At 40.3% G+C, this 22414-nt stretch overlaps 1 protein-coding gene across 1 annotated transcript in view; it reads right to left on the minus strand.

The window, feature by feature from the left end:
* PIAS1 (protein inhibitor of activated STAT 1) overlaps positions 1-15050 on the minus strand; it is a 56466-nt gene extending 41416 nt beyond the window's left edge. Inside the window, exons 1-2 of the mRNA XM_044979501.1 lie at positions 14954-15050; positions 8858-9302 (exon numbers count right to left, since the gene is read on the minus strand). Coding sequence (XP_044835436.1) covers positions 8858-9302; positions 14954-14986 — 478 coding nt within the window. The 5' untranslated portion in view covers positions 14987-15050. The remainder of the gene's footprint in view (positions 1-8857; positions 9303-14953) is intronic.
* Positions 15051-22414: the final 7364 nt, after the last annotated feature.

The following is a 22414-nucleotide window of genomic DNA, read 5'->3' on the forward strand; positions in this document are numbered from 1 at the left end:
CCCCACTGTAAGGCTAGGACAGGTAGACAAAATCATAGCCTTCCAGCAGAGAAAGACAGAAGAAGAATAGAGCTTTTGATGATGTCCCTGTACCTATGTAAAGGATTTCAAAATCAAAATGTACATGGCTTATATCTGGAGTATCTTTTACATCAGGATACAGGAAGTGACAGTTTACAGCAGAACATAATTATTAGCTATATGATAGGTAACCCACTTTATTTAGCAAGGTCCTAGAAGAGTAAAACCTCCCACAGTACTTGTTACCTTTTAACGTAAAAAGCAAGTTCAAAATTCGCAGTTACAAACACACAAATACCATCTTCTTCTTGTAAGAAATGGACGTAGGTATTTCTAATGTGGCCTTCATCATGGTGTAACGAAGTGGGACTGTTCTTAATGTTTCCTCTGAATACTGTAGCAGTGCCTCGGTTTCCCCTATGCATTTCTTAAGTCTCTAGGTGGTGGGATAAAGGCCAGTGTGCATAAATGGCTGGCACTCTGTCTCCTGGCAACTAATTGCCGGGGCCCTTCCCCCCTACAAGGGGATAGCTAAAGGTGTTGGAGAACAAAGAGATCAGGTGACCTCCTGGCCTGTGAAAGGGAAAAAGGCCAGAGAGGATGGGCTGGAGAGTTTCAGTTTGGAGCTGGCTGGGAAAATGGAGGGGAGCCCAGATGGGGCTCTGGCCTCCCAACGGGGCTCTGGCCTCCCTGCCTCCACAAGAGGGACCTAACTGAGGGGGTCTTATTGTCTGTACCTGCAAGACCTGTCTTGGACTGTGTTCCTGTCATCTAAATCAGGGGTAGGCAACTTATGGCACACATGCCGAAGGCGGCGCACGAGCTGATTTTCAGTGGCACTCACACTGCCCGGGTCCTGGCCACCGGTCCGGGTAGCTCTGCATTTTAATTTAATTTTAAATGACGTTTCTTAAAACATTTTAAAAACCTTATTTACTTTACATACAACAATAGTTTAGTTATATATTATAGACTTATAGAAAGAGACCTTCTAAAAACATTAAAATGTATTACCAGCACGCGAAACCTTAAATTAGAGTGAATAAATGAAGATTCGGCACAACACTTCTGAAAGGTTGCTGACCCCTGGTCGAAATAAAACTTCTGGTTTACTGGCTGGCTAAGAGTCACAGTGAATCGCAGGAAGCCCGGGATACAGGGCCTTGTCTCCCCCATACTCCGTGACACATGGTATCTGAGCACCAACAAAGTTATGGAAGATCAATCATCTCCCACTGCTAAACACCAAAAAGAGCTAGTTTGTAAGTCTTACATTTAGAATTTAGTCCCTATGCTAACATAAAAACAAGCAATTAAAAACCCAGAAACTGCCTTTCAAATAGGATAGACACAAACAATCACTCTAGAGATAAATATCTAGGTCGCTCATAGTTCAAATACTTTAAATACTCAAATATAATTGCTAACGTAATTGCAAAAAGGCTAACTATTGTTTCCATTATAACTTGTTGCTGAGTGAATTCAAATTTGGTTATCCTGATTTGAGAGCACTCAGTACTTGAATGATCAGGCCCAAAGTATGTACACTGAAATGTACACTCTTTAACCTGGAGGTAAAAAAGTATATACAGTATTTACCCATTTGATAGCTTTTTGGGAAGTTATACTGGAGAAAACCCTGCTTCTACTCAAGTCAATAATTCCTACTAACTTCAATAGGGTCAGGATTTTACCCCCATAGTTTTATTAATGGCCTCTGTCTCTCTCACACACACACACACTTTTCAAAATAAAGGCCTACACCCCTGAACATCACAGCTTTTGTAACAGCGACAGATCCCAGTCGTCAGCAGGGCGGGTCAAACCTGGGATCTCTGGAGCTTAGAGCATGAGCCTCTACTGCAGGGGTCCCCAATGCGGTGCCCGTGGGTGCCAGGGCGCCCACCAGGGCGTCTAAGTGCGCCCGTGTACTGGCCGGCGGACGAGCATCTGCTGAAATGCCGCCAACAAGCAGCGTCATCCAGAGGCATCGCCACTGAAATACCGCCGAAAATTGGTGGCATTTCAGCAGCGATGCCTCTGGATGATGCAGCTTGTCAGCGGCATTTCGGCAGCGATGCCTATTGACATTGCCGCTTGTCGGCGGAATTTCAGCGGATGCTCATCCACCGCCACGGTCCTCCATGGCTCGTCATCTGGCGCCCGCCAGACGAAAAGGGTTGGGGACCACTGCTCTACTGCATGAGCTAAAAGCCATAAGGCTGCTAGCTAAGGCTGTAGAGCAGACTCATTAATGTGTCTCTCTCTCTCTCTCTAAGTGGTCTCAGTGCCACTAGATGGGACAGAACACCCCACCCAAGAGATGTGTGAGTTACACTATGCTGACCTAATCCTTAGTATAGAGACAGTTGGGTCCATGAAAGAATGCTTCCATTGGCCTAGCTACTGTCACTCAGGGAGGTGTAGTTTCTACAGCGATGGAAAAATCCCTCCCATTGCAGTAATCTGCATCTACACTACAGGGTTACAGCAGCACAAATACAGTGCAATAGCTATGCCTCTGTAGCACAGATATTTGCTGACTTAACAACATTCTAGTTCGATATAATTTTTTTTTAGTCTTCAGTTGTTCTTGCATTTTATTCTCCACTTCTAAACCTGATCTTGAATGATGTGGATTTTATTAAACAAGCACAGTTTGAGGTTTTGAAGTCTCAAAACTACCAAACTTGAAAAGTGAACATATTTTAAAGATTGGTGAGGATTATGTCAATCCTAGTGTACCAGAAATCAGCTTATATTTAAATGTAAGGTCTAATTATATAAAACCTGAAAAATCACATTTAATGCAACCATCATATTCTCCAGTAAGTCCTGTGATCATCAGTTCAAATTAAAATAAATTTATTTAATTCAGAACTAATTAAATAAAGTTTGGTCAACCACATAGCCCTGCTATACACAGGGAGATCTCCAGCACGCTAATTTGAGCTACTAATAATATACGGCTTCAGCATTAGTCCCTTCATGTTATAGTTCAATTTTGACAGTTCATTATATACTAAAATCACTACCACAAAAACCTAGTTGTTGTTTTTTTAATTGAGTAAATGGCTTTAAGTTTACCTTTTACAGCAAACTGCAGATATTTTGCACACTAAGAGCATATAGCTGATGCACTATTCGCCTAATGTGTTTGATAAAGGTTTGACATTTGTAACTGACATCACATCGACTTCTCCATTTTCTCAGTTTCATGTGCATCAGTTTTAAGCCACTAAGCAAAGATTAGTTTGTCATATGCACACTCTCTGATTTTCAGATCTACCAAATCAATTGTGAAAATGGGATGACCACCAATTACCTGCCTATCTGCATAAAAAGAGTTTTATTCCGAAGTGTTTCTTCTGTATTCATTGTAGTAACAAACTAAAATTTTGAAAGATTTGTGCACACATCTGACTAGTCTGACAGACATCCACTTTTCCGTGTTCTAAAGTTACGAAGATCAGTTCCGCAAAACCTTTCCTAACTGCATTCTCAGTTTAGTGACAGAATCTGTAAAGGCTTTGTATGCTTCTTTCACACGACCTGATATGATTCCTTTTGAAGCTAGAAAGCCTTTGTTAAAGTTTTCAAATATATTCAGGTATTTTAGGGTTATTCTGACAGACCAAAAACAGGCTAGCAGCCTAACAATTCCCACATAGTTAGTTGTGCCAATATAGTGCAAAAACTGTGCACTCTTTAAACGTTAATATTTTTACAGAAAATCTAGAAAGGGACATGTTATAGTGTGAAAAGCATTCTGTAGCTATGAAAACAAGACCCCTTCAGTAATTTCTGAGAGGGAAAAAATACCCACCCCCCGCAAGCCTGAAACAATTTTAGAAAAGTTCTATAGAAGGTTCAGACTATATTTTCATTAAATAAGAACATAATGTACCACTGGGTGAATCATTGCCAATTGGCTTAGACAAGATAATTTTCAGCAAGGTAAAAAGATATTACACCCAGAAGTTAAGACAAGTCACGATTGTTTGCATCTCCAGTCAACTGTAGGTTCAGTCCAGAATGTTTTAGTAAGATACCCTAGAGAAGAGTTTGTACAGACCAAAACAACTCGAAGAAGATTCTTTACTAAGGGACTGTGACAGAATATACCGTGTTCACACCCTACACACACTTCAAATAATGTTTGTACAAGTTATGCCTTGCAAGGTATCATTTAAAAACTCAACTTGCTGATCAATAATACCATGGCAAAATACACCTAGCAATATTATACGCAAAGTTCTGAATACAAGCTGAAAGGATGACTCAGGTGTGCTTCCCAGGTAAGTCTAGGGAGTGACTAAACCAGTTCCTCAGAGACAAAGAGCAAGCCACAAAGCTGATGGACCATTACCTGCTAAGTGGCCATTCTCTGGCAAGGAAGGGAGCAGGGACAAAACTCTACATCTGAGCAAAGAAACAGCATGAAGTTTCCTTTCTTCACCAGGCTGCCTGTGACCTTGCTCCCAGCTGTAAATGCTTCTCAAAGGGGGACAGGACTATAAAAAGAAGGGACAGACACCCCAAAACACTCCCCACCCATCGCATTCTCTGCACCAGAGAGGACAAAAGGAAACAGCCACTGGGCTTTGGGGGAGGGGTCCTGACATGAAGAGTTTTGTCAGTAATCTTGCTGGAAGTATGTGGTGAGAATTGCTTGAATCTAATATAAATTTAAGTTAGACACTAGTAAGGACTTTATATTTTTCTTGTATGCCTCATTACTTGTACTCACTTAAAATCTCTCTTTGTTACAGTTAATAAACTTGTTTAATTGTTTTCAGTAATCCAGTGCACAACCTGAAGTGTTCAGGTAACTGGTAATAAGCAGTGTGTATATTATTCCCTTAAAGATTTAATATATTTGTACTGTCCAGGAGAGGGCTGGGCAGTACAGGACATACATTTCTAGGGGAAAAGCTGGGACTGGGCGTGTTGCGGTAACCCTGTGCTAATCTTTCTGGCTGGTAAGAGCAGAGATGTGGCTGGCTGGCTGTAGCACATACAGTCATAGCTGGGAGCAACTTACAGGCTGGAGGCTGTCAGCAGTCCAGGTTGGTGGCTACCCCATGTTCCAGACAGGGGTGACATGGCCCCCACTAGTCTAGATTGTGCCACGGTATGTCACAAGGACATCTAAGAATTGGGGTTTATTACAGAACAATGCTTTTGAGGGTTTGGTGTAAAGCCTCATCAGTAGGCTTGACAGAATTAAGTATTTTTTTAAATAATTTCAACAAGTAATATTGATTATTTTAAAGCTTTTTTTAAAAAGTTATTGATTTAAATTTTCAGTGATGAGACATTATTAATGGGAGGTCAGACAATTATTTAATGTCAGGAGACATTGAGCTTCAAAGTCAATGCTTTATATACCAATTGCCCGCATCACGTATCCAAATATAGGAAGTAAATATCCTTAAATCATCCAATCATCCCCATTTTTGCTATTAATTCACTAGTCCATTTGTAACGAGCCTAATTCAAACATTTTTCTGTCTTTGCCTATCTGTAACTTTGATTATCATTGATAGAAATAGATTTTTGTCGGTTTGTGTATGTACAGTGAAACTGATGCTTACTGACATTCACCAGTAAAAATCGAATCCTTCCAAGCCTACTCACGACCAATACGCATTGCTAGAACACACTTACTTATAGATCATACTAATCGGCTTACATCAGGTGCATCGTCCAATACAGATGCTTTCTTGACTTTACAACACCTAACATTACTAAAAATCAACTGGTGTTCCATATACTGCTCAGCTGGGACCAGACATCTCCTCTTCTCATTTAAAACAAAAAACCCTCCACAAGCCTATAGGCAGCCCTCTTGGGGCCAGAAGGGATGTTGTAAATCCCTTCAAGTCTCAGTGCTACAGACAATATAACCATAATCTTTTTTTTAATTAACTGCAGGGCTGTGGAAAAGCTAAACAAGAGTTGTGCATGCACTGGAAATGCTCTGAAGGGAAAACGAGAGAATCTACAACTGAATAGAGCAATGGCAGGCAATGCTAATTCCACTACTCTGTGCTGCGGAGTCTGCTATTTTGAGTTTTCAGAAAGCGCTCAGCCAGTGTAAAACACTAGCCATATAGACTGAGGTTTACAAGTCCAATGTTGCTTTGTGAATATACTGTCCCTGCACTGCTACAGCTCACTACTGCAAGCTATATGGTATATTATAAGCCCAGAGAAGGTAAACAGTGATTGAATAGCTACTGTATAGCCCTCTAACCTTGGCTGTCTGTCACGGACAACATAGCACCAGGAGTTGCAGCAGCTACTCTAAATGGAAGGTCTTCAATTGTGGGGGAAGTAATTAGCATTCCAGTTTCTAATCAATGCTGCCCATTTTACAGGCATAAAAACTTGTATTAAAGCTAATGTTTAAAATCAAGTCTACAGAAGTTAAGAAGGAAGGTATTGTACATCTGGGGTCAGGCTTGAGTGATGAGAGATTACAAGTATCACTTACAAGGTTCACAAGATACATACGTAGTAGATAACCAGCACAGACCCAGATTGGGGTGCAGGAGTTTTCAAAGCATCAGTGAATAAGTGATATCGGGTATGCCACCCATAGAATGTATTTAGAGTCCAAGTCAGTACTGGTGTAGCGAACAGGTGCATGGGTGGGTTTGTCAGGGAAGGGAGTGGATTATTTCCCTACCCACGGTCTCGTTTACTCTACATTAGAAGGTATTTTAACAGTCTGGAGCTACATTCTGAGGAAATAAGTGACAACAGACTTACATCCATTGCCTTCTTTTGTTCTTGACAATAGAAAAAATGGCTGGTAAATTCCATTTGCCTACCTGGTAATCACATTAATTAGTGAACTGGCTACCTACAATATTTGAGTACAAAGGATATAGTTCTATTTTGGGAATGATAAACGAAAGATCTGAGCCTTGTCTAGAATGTATGTAACCGAGTAACTACTCTGAAAAGGATTAAGTGAAACCTAAATAAATTAGGGTGCACAGAACTCAAGAAAAGTCTTTGACTAGTACCAGAGACTGACAACAGGTTCCATTTGTGAGAAGCGGGGAGCTAGTCATTCTGAATCCCAATTAATGTCTCCAGGCTGATCTCATCATGGGAAAAGGGGGATGAAATCAAAAAATTCCTATTCACCCATAAAAGGTTCAAGGAATAAAAGAAACCAAAAAAAGACAACAGTGCAGGCAGTATTTCCAACAGGAGAAATCACTAGGGCCTGGAATGTGCATCAGCCATTTGAAGACAAAGCAAGTGGTCTAGACAACTAACACACTTTGAAGGGGAGGGAGGACTTCCTTGCAACAATGAAGGGGATACCTGAATCATTTGGGGGCAAACATCCATTAAATAACCTAAGACATTAACAAAAACAACCATGTACCCAATAGCATAAAACAAATATTTTACTTTATTAAAGTAGAGAAATTAATACACAGCCTTTTTCTATATCGTAGTTAGTGGCACAGTGATTGTCAAGGAAGGCAGGTCCTCAATTGTATTTACATTTAGAACAGGGGTCGGCAACCTTTCTGAAGTGCTGTGCCGAATCTTCATTTATTCACTCTAATTTAAGGTTTTGCATGTCAGTAATACATTTTAACGTTTTTAGAAGGTCACTTTCTATAAGTCTATAATATAGAACTAAACTATTGCTGTATGTAAGGTAAATAAGGTTTAAAATGTTTAAGAAGCTTCATTTAAAACTAAATTAAAATGCAGAGCCCCCCGAACCAGTGGCCAGGACCCAGGCAGTATGATTGCCACTGAAAATCAGCTTGCGTGCCACCTTTGGCTCGCGTGCCATAGGTTGCCTACCCCTGATTTAGAACTACCTGTTTGTAACCCAGTTATTTAAAAAGTCTTTTCAAAGTTTTAACGTGTTTTTTTTTTTAAGCTGAATCAAGTGTTTACATCTACCAATTGCTAAACCAGTGGGTTTTTCCCTCACCGACAAAGCATTAGTATGCATTCCTCTTATATTTGTGGCTTTTTTTCAAAATGCCCCCATACTGCCTGTAGTCAGTTCTGCTAAAGACTAGACAATTACTATTTACTCTGCACTATAAGAAGAAATCAAAAGGACTGGCTCTCACATGCATGCTAGGAGTCCTACTGAAATCAATGGGACCACCTAAGCACTTAAAGTTAAGGAAGTGCTTTGTTGAACCAGGGACCAGAACAGGAACACAAATTGCTATGTGCTGCTTTGTAAGACTCCAAATTATCCTAGTCAGCTACACAAATATGTTACAGATTATAACCAAAAATACAAAAGTTTGCAGATCTTTCATAGGTTAGTAAATTTAAGTCCAGAAGGGACCATTATGATTATTTAATCTGATTTCCTACATAATACAGACCACAGAATTTTTGTTTTTGTTTTTGCTGGGCCCAAGTTTTTGTTGAACTTTCTGGTTTAGCCACCTGCTTTTACTTGTTTAGACTTCCTTATTTTTAAGTTCCCTTTTCTAACGCTTAGCGCCACAGTGCTTGTTTTTTGCCCATTCCTTCCAATGAGGATGTTGAATTTATTTACTCTGGAGGCACCAGTACTTAGTGTCTTAACTATAGTTACTATTTGAACCAACTGATGGGTGATTACTTAAGATGATGTGTCTGTTCTTGTGAACTACAGAACAAGCTGTTCCAAGAGGCAGTCATTTCTTGTATCTAGAAATATTGGTTCTCTAAATCCTGTCTCGATTTAACATTTAAGCCAGTTTATATGCTAGAAGCTGAAGCCCCCCCATCCCCATATTATTATTGAAGAGATATTCTAAATATAGAATTAACAACATTATAGCCTTACCTAGACTAGTTGGTTTTATCAGTTCATCCAGCAAGTCGTAAAAAGGTAATTTCTGAAGCTTTATGTCTGGATGGACAGGGTGGAGCGCGGATGTTAGGTGGGGAAGTTCCAGTTCATGTTTAGGTCCCAGAAGAGAAACAGGAAGCAATGGTGACGTTGCAGGGTGGCCATCATAATTGAGCTGTGGAATGGTAGATGGAGACAAAGTTGCTGGCATGGAAGTTGAGTGTACGCTGGGGAGAGACAAGTCTGCAGGTGTCATGATTTTCTGAGGGAACCTCCGCCTATAGAGTTCTTTAATTTTCATTTGGACAGCAGGGCTGCAGCCGGCTTTTAACAAATGCAGTGCTTTTGTGAGAAGTTCGTGTTTGCGTCCGTGCTTGTTCCTCCCCGCGTATCCCAGAAGTACTTGCAGCTCAGAAACTCTAAGGCTCATAACCATTTGCTTGAAGACAAACAAAATTCATAAATATTAGTATTACAGTTACCACCTCTGCAGCGTCAATACTTTTCTGTTAATCTTTTTTCATCATAGCTTATTTAGAAGCTGACATTTCTATCCCATCCTTGACTATCTAAAACACAACTTAAAATGTGATCGTGTTTATTGAGTACTAGTAGCAATCTAGATCTAGAAAGTTTGTAACAGCCTTTTTATTTTAAAGGTACTGATCTTTCATTTGCTAAGTGTGATCCAAGACCATCATGGCAGGAGTGAAAATTTTAGGAGAAAGCAGACCAGCTTCAGAAAAAGACCCAGGGGGTGGGAAGGAGAGAAAGGGGAAGGTTTGTAATGTGAGATACCAGTATATTATTCATAACTTTAATATTTTTTCTTTCAATTGTACATTTCAGTAAATGCAGTTATGATCTAATAATTTTGGTTCCACTAATATGACCAAAATGTTAGGGAGTGCTTGGAGTGCAGGACACACATTTTAAAACCATTTTGAATTTGCTTGTGCTATATGGAAATTTAGAGTAGTGTTTACAACAAAAAGAAACAGAGCATAAATCCATTAATTAAAAAAAGAGAGAGAGAGAGAGAAACCATCTCTAATATTCAGAGCCCGTTAACTGACAAGTACCAACTATCACAATGGACTATACTAATAAAATAACTTCAGCATAAAGCTTGCACTGTATTCAAGACGGATATTTTGTTACTCACAATCTTACTTGATTCCTAGTCTTTGGACTGTACACTGCTGCCTATCACCATAATACTTGAGCATAGTCAAAAAATGTTAAAGTCAGAAGAAGAAATTACAAAAGTAGTCAGTGTATTGCTTTTAACCATTTCTTTTGTCGTCACTCCTCTTTCTCCACTTCTGCTAGTCAATTTTCAAACCCCATATCAGTCATACCTCTCCCCCACATCCCTACTAAAAAGACAGAGAACTTAAGTGAAGGCAAAATAAGATGCAGCTACCTTAGCCACCATAGCTAGCAGCTATTAAGGACTAGTATTCTCCAAACTTGAAAAAAATCTTACATTTCATCGAGGTAACTTCAAATATTATGTTTTTTAAAATGCATTCTGTTTAAGCTGTTTACCTTAAGTGGCTCCTCTAAACAGGAATGAATAATAAAATATTAACTTTAAAAAATAATATACAAGTACATGTGTTTATCGTCTAGGCCATTTAAGTGTTCTGAAGGACGTATCACCTTGATTTGCCTCAAGATCCATTTTCTCTTAGCCACTTACATCAAAAGCACTACCTGGTGCTGGACTTAGGTTTTTGGGGTGGGAGTTTTTACATGCAAAGAAAACCTCCCGTGAGGTGGATAAAAAGAGAGCCACGAGAGCCAAATCATTTGACAATGCTTAAGTTTGGTGATACTGTCATTTTAAAAAGGTGAGACAGAACTTAAATCAAATGGCAAAGAGGAACTAGAGCATGCATTTGGGGCAAAGGGAGGGGGGAGGGAAAAAGCCGCAGGTTTCAAAAATACTTAGAGGAGGTTTTATTTCATTTGGCATCGATAGGATCCTACCAAACTCACAGCTGTGAAAAACAAGTCATGGACCGTGAAATCTGATCTCCCCTGTGAAATCTGGCTATTGTAGGGGAGGGGCAGGGCTCACGGGGCCCCACCCGGGAGCTCTAACCATGGGCCGGGCTCCAGCTGCTAGTCCCAGCCCAGGGTGAGGAGGGACAGGACTTCCTTTTCCCCTGCAGGGGTCGCTCTCAATCCTGGGTCAGACCCACCTCCAAGAACCTCCCCCACCTGCACGAAGCTCCAAGGCCCAAACTGTCAGCCCCCGACCTGGGCAGAGAGGCTGTGGGGAAAACCCCAGACATACAGTAACCCATCCCCCCATACCTGCACTTCTGCTCCACTGCTGGCACTGGCGTTGACTTTAGAGCTTGGCATCTGGCCAGCAGTCACTGCTCTCTGGCTGCCCACCTCCGAAGGCAGCACCCCTGCCAGCAGCAGTGCAGAAGTAAGGATGGCAACCCCCTACCCCCACAACTCCCTTTTGGGTGAGGTTACAACCTAAGTCCCCTCTAAGCTGCGCAGCTGCCTATTAAACCCCAGGCACGGGCCCAGGGCTGCGGCCAGGGGAGAGGCGCACCTCCCCGCCGGCCCCAGTGCAGACCTGCCAGGGAGAGGAGTCCCTCCCTCGGCCCAGCGCAGACCCCGAGCTGCTGTAGTGAGAGAGCTGGGGGGAGTCCTCTCTCCTACCACAGCCCAAGGGCACCCTGCACACCAAACCCCTCATCCCCGGCCCCACCCCAGAGCCCACACGTCCCACACGCCAACCCTCTACCCCAGCCCTGAGCCCCCTCCCACAGTCCGAACCCCTTGGCCTCACCCCCACTATATGAATTTTCTTATGTGCACCAATATGAAGGTGATATGTCACACATCACCTCCATATTGGTGCATGTAACAAAATACATTCTGAACATGGGCATAAAAAATTAGAGGGAACACTGGTTACAACACCATGAAATTTCATATGTAAACATTTGAAACTGTGAAATTGACTATTTTAAAAATCCTATGACAATGAAATTGACCAAAATGAACCATGAATTTGGTAGGGCCATAGGCTTTGACCATCACTGTTAGCTGAATTACTATGAATTTTTCAGATGCCATTTCCAATCTAAAACTAGCAATTCACTTCTATTTTCCTTTTCAAACACTCAAAACATTATATATAGGTTTCTCCTTTCCATTTATGATTGTATCCTCTGGTCCCCTTACTCTTGCATAGTCTCTCCTCCTATTTCCCAAGATGGCCTGCTGAATGAAACCAATGACAAGTCTAGATTGCTTCACTTCTCTTAGGGAACCGAGAGGACTTGTGTGTACTGAATGAAACTGAGTATCCTCTGTGCATACAATACTCCCCTACAACCCCAACAGAAACAAAGTCTTAAACAAGGCTCTGGTCAGTTTCTCTTGGGAATCTCTGCTGACGACTGGGGAAGAGCTATTTTCAGAATAGCAGACCAATGTGACACCACTCTGAAGGATTTTCCTGCAGGGGAATTTTGGAAATGCAAGGGGTTATGGAAAATTAAAAGCCCACAGTCCCAAAATGACGACCTGTTTTTTCTTGTATGGAATTTTCTAAAACCCTATCTTTATTATTCAGTATTTCTGATGTCAATTTACAATGATAGATGTCAAGATAATATTCATTGGGTTTTGAGGAGTAATTAGTATAAGTTGAGGCCTAAAATAACTCCTATATTTGGTAGGCAGGTAGCATCAGGCTTCCGAGTTTCCACAACCATGGAAACTGCTGTGGAGTCCACTCCCTACCACCATTTGCTGCCTTAGTATAATGAAAAATCTAAGGTTCCGTAAAAATTTTAAAAAAAGGTGTTGCCACCTGTGGCTATGAAGGTAACTTGAGATGCAAAATGAGTATAAAATGATGCTTTGCTGTATTCCCAAACTCTTCAAACCACCAAAACAATAGTTCTGATATGTATACTGCCTCACTCACTTAATGAATTAACTCTGAAACCTAAAATATGACATTATAGAGAGCTCTCACTACTTGTTGTTTTAGCAGAAACATGCTTATCCCACAAACCCAACCAATCTTCTCTCTCCCCCTAGATGTCAAGAGTCTGAAATGTTCCCTACTCAGCTCCTAAAACCTCCAGCTTCCTGCATGAAATCTTCTACAGTGTGGGTAGGTATTGTCAATATAAGAGTCTGTGGTGTACTAAAAACTGAAGGAACACAATACAAAAAAAAGTAGCTGCTGTACTGATTATATAATTCATTTTCATATTTAAATACCTTCATTTTAATTTAAATAAAGTTGTCACAGAATTTCAACATTTCTGTTAACATAAGAATGGCCATACTGGGTCAGACTAAACGTCTATCTAGCCTAGTATCCTGTCTTCCGACAGTGGCCGGAGCCAGATGCTTCAGACGGAATGAACAGAACCGGGCAATTATCAAGTGATCCTTCTCCTGTCGTCCAGTCCCAGCTTCTGGCAGTCAGAGGTTTAGGGACGCCCAGACCATGGGGTTGCTACAGACAAATACGATCCAAGGACCACGCTGCAAAAATCAGGGCCAGCTCGGTGTAGAGTACACATGGTTTGGGCACAGTTGAGAGATCTATTAGCATCTTTTACACGTGCAGCTACTCTATACGCCTCTTCTAGCTAAAGGGTATTTCTTTATATGGATTTACTTAAGCAGAGCAGATGAGCTATTTCATAAAAAGAGAGGGTGTCTTAGAACATTTCAGTCACTCACAATATAGTGTTGACAACTGAGAGAGAAAGTGACATTTAAGTACATCTGAGACACTGATATACAACATGTAAATCTTCCTTGTGTTAAAGAGACCCATTTGTTAAGCTGAAGGGTTTAAACAACTACTATAACCATTTCTTCAGTGGCTAGAATCCCTCATAATTCTGCAGTTTTCTTGCTTTGGTAAGAATATACAGATTCAGTTCTTGGAAACACTGGGGAAACCCAGTCTGGATAAGGAAGTTTTCCAACTAGAGACACACCCTATGAATAGGCATTTTCCCCTTAAAGGTTAAGCACCCAACATTTGAAGTAAGTACTGATATGATGAAAGCATGATCCATAGCATAAACAAACTTCATTAACCAAAATAAATAACATTCTTCATTGGATTACACTTGCAACATTAAGAAGCTAAAAGTGACATGGTGTTCCCTAAACAGGTGTACTCAATCAACTTGAAACTATTTTAAAGTTGATTTTTGAAACAAACTAGATTTTAGGTATTGTTAATTTTTGTAGTTTTATGATGTTTTCCCATTTTATTGATTTTTTCCCCCTGTTGATTTTATCCCTCCTTCCCTGTTGTAGCATAAGAGCTACAGAAAAAATATGGGAACTCACTAAGGCCACATCTACACTAGCATGCCGCCAACACAGCTGTCAGTTAGGGGTCTGAAGAGGTTTGAGCCCTGACTGACAACTGCACTGGCAGAACCTCCTAGTATAGATGGAGTTACACCTCCAAAACTGTGCTTTTGCTAGTACAGATTGTTTTGCTGGGGAGGCGAGGGGGTGGAATAAGCTATGCAAGAAAACCCCAGCTTTGCCAGTATAAGCTGCATCCACACTAGGAGCCCTTTGCCAGAAAAGCATTCCTAGTGTAGATATGGTCAAACTATAGTGAGGAAACACTGATTATACACCAAGTGCTGTCAAGCAAAGTAAACAATCAGAAAAAATAATTCTCTGATTTTTCCAGCCTCAAAACGTAAATGTTTTGCTGATATGGCTGTACAGGCAAAACTCCTTTAGCAGAGATGCATTTTAATATAGTACACGTCATAAAGCAAAGTATAAGCAGCTAAGTCAAAAAACACAAAGGGCCTCGGACAGCTTAAGGGCTGTTCAAAGTGAATATCAGGGCCAGATGATAAACAAGCACTGGAAGGAAAGTATCTGTATTTTGACTCATTAGTCATGACCTTGTAACACTAGAGGCTAGATCTAACCTGAAAATATAAATCTGATATTTCTTGTTTGGCTACATAACACACAAATATATGCTCCTGTGTAATAGTGTGGAGCATTAGTCATGGAGGTGAATTATCTTACATATAAAAATCTCACCCTGGTCTTCTGGTGCTGTGTCTCATGGTTCATTTTTCACTTTAAGACACAGATGCACTGATGGCCTTGGGCGAGTCATTTAATTTTTGTATCTCAGCGTGAGTGATGTGCAGACTAAAACACTTCGAAAAGAGCACTCTACAAATATTATTCAAAATTGCCCTCTTGGCTTTATGACTCTCATGGACTTGTTCCACCTCACCTCTGACATGGTTGCACACATCTATTTCCCTCCTAACAGGAAAGGATGTTCTGCCATTTGTGCTGCCTCCAGGTCTCTGTCTTCCCCAATCCTTTCCAAACAAGTAACTACTTTTAAATTAAGCCAGAGCTTTAGCAAACACTGGAAGTAAAGATTGTACAAGCACCAAAGGTAAAAAAAGATAACATCTAGGGGCATTTAAGGGAAGGAGCAAAGGCAGGAGATTTTTGCCTAAAGCTCCCACATTGGCCAACACTTTCTCATTTCAGCATGTGAAAGATACAACCCAGCAAATGAGTATTTCTACATCACAGTAGTTGGTCAAGTGGCATACTTAGAGAAGTCAGGAAGGACAAATTAGTCCAGGATGCTGATTAACAAGTTGTGACCCTGCTATGGAATGTTACTGCATGGGCAGACACTTTTAAATATGTATTTGGATGGGCACCCAACCACACTTTTTGCCTAAAGCCACACAAAGACCTTTATGACGCTCCACCCATTACTCTAAAAGGTCTTACTCAGTATCACGGAAGCTGAATACCTTATTCATCTTTTAAAGGAAGTAAATATTTGTTTTAAAAACAGAAAGGCGGGGGAAGGTAGATAAAGACAAAGGGTAGAGTGGAAGTGGGGGGGGGGGACTATAACTCAGGGATCGGCAACCTTTCAGAAGTGTTGTGCCGAGTCTTCATTCATTCACTCTGATTTAAGGTTTCGCGTGCCAGTCATACATGTTAACGTTTTTAGAAGGTCTCTTTCTATAAGTCTATAATATATAACTAAACTATTGTTGTATGTAAAGTAAATAAGATTTTAAAAATGTTTAAGAAGTTTAATTTAAAATAAAATTAAAATGCAGAGCCCCTTGACCGGTGGCCAGGACCTGGGCAGTGTGAGTGCCACTGAAAATCAGCTTGCGTGCCGCCTTCAGCACATGTGCCATAGGTTGCCTACCCCTGCTACAACCTTAAAGATTAGCTAGAAGTGACAGGGAAATAGCAGAAAAAACAACAGAATGGGGAAAAATGGAAGAGGGAAAAGGTACCACCATGAGGAGAACTTTCCCACCTAAAATCAAAGATTAAAATCCCAAATAATTTGTTTTAAATTGTCAGGAATGTAACAAGTGGCAACAGTTATAAAATGTCTCCAAAACAAGGACGGGAGGTGGGGAGACAACACACGTTTGTTTCCTGGGGTGGTTCTTCCTTCCCATTCAGAGGTGGTTTTTGTTTTTTTTTAAATCTTAACTTATTCTCTCTCAAACACCCCCCCCAACAAAAGCCTCTCCAAAACTATAAATCATAGTCGCTGCAGAATTTCTATTGAGTTTCCGACAGGAAATACACAGTTAATAACAGAAAATTATCAGAGCTAACAGCCCTGGTGCTGATTCCAAGGAAATGCAAAGGTTTTCTTTTAAATATATAACTGATGGAAGTCAAACAAAGTCCCAACGACATATAAATGGATTTCAGAAGTCTCAGAATATGCCACTAATAAGAACTAGAAGCTGAGAAACAAGACATCAAAAATTTGGGGTATCTGTATAGATACAAAGTTGAAGACTTTATTACCTGATCCTGCAAACACTTATGCACATATATAATTTTACTCACTTGGGCAGCTCCACTGACTTACCTGAGAATACTTATATGCTTAAATGTTGGAGGACCTGAGCCCGATATATAAAAGTCCAAGTTATGTTAGCTGTAAGCAGGAACCTCTGACATTATCTGTATATTCATTGAAATAATTAATGATTTACAAAAACAAAAATTAAAAAGGAAAGCTGTCTAATGACCACTTTGCTCTACTCTGTGCAGAGTGCAAGGCAAGGGCCAATCTACACTGAGATTTTGTAAGGGCTTCCATCACAGAGGTATTGAGGGTAAGTCTACACTACAATCCTTACAGCTGCAGTGCTGCATGCAGCTACTGTTGCTGTAGTATAAGCTCTTGCTTCAGCAACGGAAGGGGCTTTTCTGTCTTGAGTAAATCGACCTCCTTGGGAGGCAGAAGACAGATTATAGGAAGAATTCTTCCATCGCCCTACCAACATCAACACCGGAGCTCAGGTCGGCTTAACTATGGGCTTGGCTACACTGGCACTTTACAGCGCTGCAACTTTCTCGCTCAGGGGTGTGAAAAAACACACCCCTGAGCGCAGCAAGTTACAGTGCTGCAAAGCGCCAGTGTAAACGCGGCTCCCAGCGCTGTAAACTAATCCCCACGGGGAGGTGGAGTACCTGCAGCGCTGGGAGAGCTCTCTCCCAGCGCTGGCACCGCGACCACACTCACACTTCAAAGCGTTGCCGCGGGAGCGCTGTGCAGCTCTAAGTGTAGCCATACCCTGAGTCGCACAGCAGTGTACGTTTTGCACACTCCTGTAGCTAGATCGAGCTAAGTTTTAGATGTAGACTAGGCCTGAATAGATAAGGAGAACTGGCAGCAGTTATTGTATAGATGAGCTTTAAGGATTCAGACACATTTAGTGTTAGCCGAGTTCTACAACTGTTTCCCAAACAAATACAGACATTTTTTCTTCTTCTGTGATTCAAGCTATAAACTACTACACCTCTACCCCAATATAACGCGACCCGATATAACCCGGTAAAGCAGCGCTCCACGGGGGCAGGGCTGCGTGCTCCGGCAGATCAAAGCAAGTTCGATATAACACGGTTTCACCTATAATGTGGTAAGATTTTTTGGCTCCCAAGGACAGCGTTGTATCGGGGTAGAGGTGTACTCTAAGACGTTTATAGCATGGTTCTAAAATATGGTTCTAAATGAGGTCCTCAAAAATTAATCTTTGTTCACAATGAAAACCATACTAAAGGATTAAATCATAGTACAGAAAGGGTCTCCATTAATCTCACTATACCTACAGCATCCAGCAGTATTAACACATTGTTTTACTGCCAGATAGCTCTTTGACCCTAGAACAAAAGTCTCTCTGGATGTTCTGGTAAAATCTTACGATTGCAGGTGATGAGGTTTTACATCACGTATGGCTAAGATCTGTTCACCCCTTCAGGGATTTTACAAACTAAAAACAACTGGAATTCCAGGATCACCGTAAGATTTATGAAAGTATTAGCAAGGATGTCAGGAAGAATAACATATTCCTTCTCTGTATGAAGCCACATTCTCTAATCTTAAATCCCATTTGTAAGACTAGCATGCTGTTAAAATAGAACTATAAAAATTGTAATCAGCCAATTGAAAAATTGCAAGAGAGAGTAAGACCAAAAAAAAAAAATTCATGGAAACCTCAAGCCCCTCCATGACAGGTTGTAACTTCCTGCATCTGTCTAATGCATACAGAACACTAAAAGGCTGAAGTTACAGTAATTCAATATGGAAGGGAGGCAAAAGCAGAAAAGTACAGTAATAAATATACAACACACTATAACCTTTATGGAGGATATTGCTATTCATAATGAAAAACTCAGCTCCTTTCTGGTGTTACCCAAGCAATGTTTTCCCAAGGAGGTGTAAAAAAAAGTACAAAATAATTAGGGCTGTTGATTAATCCCAGTTAACTCAGGTGATTAACTCAAAAAAATTAATCACAATTAATTGCACTGTTGAATACAATACAATACAATACCAATTGAAATTTATTAAATATTTTTGGATGTTTTTCTACATTTTCAAATATATCGATTTCAATTACAACAGAATACAAAGTGTACAGTGCTCACTTTATATTATTTTTTATTACAAATATATGCACTGTTAAAATTATAAAAGAAATTGTATTTTTCAATTCACCTCATACAAGTACCATAATGCAATCTTTTTATCATCAAAGCGCAACTTACAAATGTAGTTTGTGTGTTATATAACTGCACTCAAAAACAAAACAATACAAAACTTTAGAGGCTACAAGTCCACTCAGTCCCACTTCTTGTTCAGCCAAGAGAAAACAAGTTTGTTTACAGGAGATAATGCTGCCCATATCTTGAAAGTGAGAACAGGCGTTCACATGGCACTGGCATCACAAGATATTTACGTGCCAGATGCGCTAAAGATTCATGCACCTCTTCATGCTTTGGCCATCATTCCAGAGGACATACGCATGTCCATGCTGATGACGCTTGTTAAAAAAATAATGCATTAATTAAATTTGTGACTGAACTCCTTGGGGGAGAATTATATGTCTCCTGCTCTGTTTTACCTGTGTTCTGCTATATATTTCATGTTATAGCAGTCTTGGATGATGACTTTCACTGCAAATCTGACAAAATGCAAAGAAGATACCAATGTGTAGTTTCTAAAGATAGCTACAGCACTCGACCCAAGATTTAAGAATTTGACATGCCTTCCAAAATCTGAAAGGGATGAGATGCGGAGCATGCTTTCAGAAGTCTTAAAAGAGCAACACTCTGATGTCAAAACTACAGAACCCCAACCACCAAAAAAGAAAATCAACCTTCTGCTGGTGGCATCTGACTCATGATGAAAATGAACATGCGTCAGTCCGCACTGCTTTGGATCGTTATCGAGCAGAACTCATCGCCAGCATGGATGCATGTCCTCTGGAATGGTGGTTGAAGTATCATGGGACATATGAATCTTTAGCACATCTGGTACGTAAATATTCTATTATCGTTTAACAGCACGATTAATCATGATTAATTTTTTTAATCTATTGACAGCCCTAAAATAATAAGTAGGTGCCAATCAGATGTTCCTGTAATACACAAGTGATGATGTAGCATCCTTACCTGAGGAAAACCTTATTTTATGTATTTATGCCCTGAGAAGAACAGTTCATAATCATTTGTTTTGAACAAATGCATTCATTCACTGGTCCTATTTGCAAATAAAAAGTTTCAGGTAACATTTTATTGTTAAAAATAATTTGCTATCCAAGTAATAATTTGCTATCAATCCTAGGATTGATCCAGTGTGCTAGTTCTCTCTCTTCTAAATCAGTCACCTTAAGCAGCTCACATGTAACACCACCCAGTTCATGGCCCAAATAAATCTGTTAGTCTTTAAGGTGCCACCGGACTCCTTGTTGTTTTTGTGGATACAGACTAACATGGCTACCCCCTGATACTTGATAGCAATTTCTAGTTATCCAAATGCCCAACTTAAGAAACCTGAGACAGGGCACTTCCTCCTGAGTCCTGCTAGTGGCTGGGTGTGGTACTGCAAAGGTTGTACCCTTTATTTTATTTGTAGGAAACTCAAATTTTCTTCCCAGGGCGTTTGAGCTCAATTTTCCCCAGTGTATTTAGTCTTGCAGATGGGACTTGTTTTACAGTGCTATTCATTAATATAATGTTAAAGACAAGTAATTACAAAAAACTAATTTAACAGGTTTTTTATATGCAATGGTGTGCCTGTGTCAAGAAAGCTTGTATGGGTAAAGATGAATGAGGAAGGTAATAAATAAGACATGCTTTCAAGGATTTGGGATAGGGTAATTATCAGACAAATTTGGTTTTTTATTACAAATGCTCTTACTCTTGACTAAGCCCTCCAGCTGGTTAATGGGACGGTTTTAATTCATGTGTAACAAGACTCACTAGAGTCTACCTAGGGCTACAAACACAACTGGTTGGACCTTGACCAAATTACTGTATGTCAAAGGATAACATGGGGAAACTATTCCATGGTATCTGTGAAATCAAGCCAACTAGTAGTCCGGTCATCTATGGGGCATTCAAAATTCAAACTTTTGTCTATCCCATTTTCCCCTTTAGTATAACCAGCAAAAAGTATCAAAGTGTTAGCTTTTACAAATCACAATGCAGCAAAAAAGACAAGCATCCATTTTTCCACCTTTTGATGTCCAGATTTAAGCTTCTGCACACCTGAAAAATTAATGCCCAAATACACAGCAATAAGTATTAAATTGTGATTTGCAGAACAAGAAATCCCATATATGAAACAAGAGGTACCACTTTAGCCAGAACTCTTGACTACAGCATTGTGTTTTTATTTTGTAAGTATCATCTAGTGCAGATGATATATACCCAAGCAGCTTTTAGAAGTCAATTTTTAAAAGAAAAGATGGACTAAGGGCTTGGCTACACTTACACTTCAAAGCGCTGCCGCGGTAGCGCTTTGAAGCGCTAAGTGTAGTCAAAGCGCCAGCGCTGGGAGAAAGCTCTCCCAGCGCTGTCCGTACTCTCCCAGCGCTGGGGCTTTGACTACATTGGCGCTTTGTAGCGCCGCAATTTGCAGCGCTGCAGAGGGTGTGTTTTCACACCCTGCTGCAGCGCTGCAAATTTGTAAGTGTAGCCAAGGCCTAAGATTTCTTATACTGAAATAGAATGCAAGCGGAATTTAATTAAGGTACTCATACTGTGTTGGGGGAGGAAACGAGAGGACAGCTGGAAGTTGTTTGTGGAATATCTTAAGTGCAAGAATTAATGCAATTCAAGGTAAAGACGATTTTTGCACTCAGTTTTGTTGCTACTTGGTTTTGGTAGCAGTCATTTAAACCTCTTCAAACTTCAATAGACACGTCCCTCTCTTCAGCCTTGTCGGACAAATTAAGTGTTTGTGTTTTGAGTAAACAAGTTTGTTTCCGTAGCACATGTTTATGCCCCTTCAAGTTAAAGAAAAAAATCAACATCTTTTAAAAAATATTTTCTTTTACTTAGAGAGCTGCAAAGCGATCAGTTCTTCATATCCTGAAGAGTATACACTTTTCTATCCTTCACAAATCAGAGCATGATATTGAATTTTGTACTGTTTACCATGAAATGAAACAGTAATTTTAATAAAAGTTTAAATTGTGCAAATAGCTAGAAAGAGGATAAGACACACCAAAAGGCACCTAAAGTTTGCAACGTAGACTTTGCACTCCATGGTCACAAATTCCCAGGCAACGCCATAGGAGATAGCAGCAGACTGCACTGTCATTCATTACTTGAGATATCTATACAAGTTTCTGTTTACAGCTCAGTATCTAAAGTTCATGTCAATGCTAGATACTGAACTGCATTCTGAAGCCACACCCCCACAATGTAACCATGCCTATACCCTGGTGGGTGACAGACACGAGCAAACAGATGTTCCATTTCCTTCACTGCTATCAGCCCAAGAAGAAAATAAGTGACAAAATTGTTTTCTGGCTTTGTGGCATCCCTGTTCACAAGATCTCCCTCTGAAATATGAATTCCCCCCCCCCCCCAGTGATTTCACCAATAGGGATACAAAAGGGAGTGTTTCTAATTTGTCAAAGGCTTGTCTACACATGGAGTTCTCTCTGATAAACTATTCCAGAATAA

Source organism: Mauremys mutica, chromosome 11, assembly GCF_020497125.1.
Source record: "Mauremys mutica isolate MM-2020 ecotype Southern chromosome 11, ASM2049712v1, whole genome shotgun sequence".
In the NCBI taxonomy this organism is placed as follows: Eukaryota; Metazoa; Chordata; order Testudines; family Geoemydidae; genus Mauremys; species Mauremys mutica.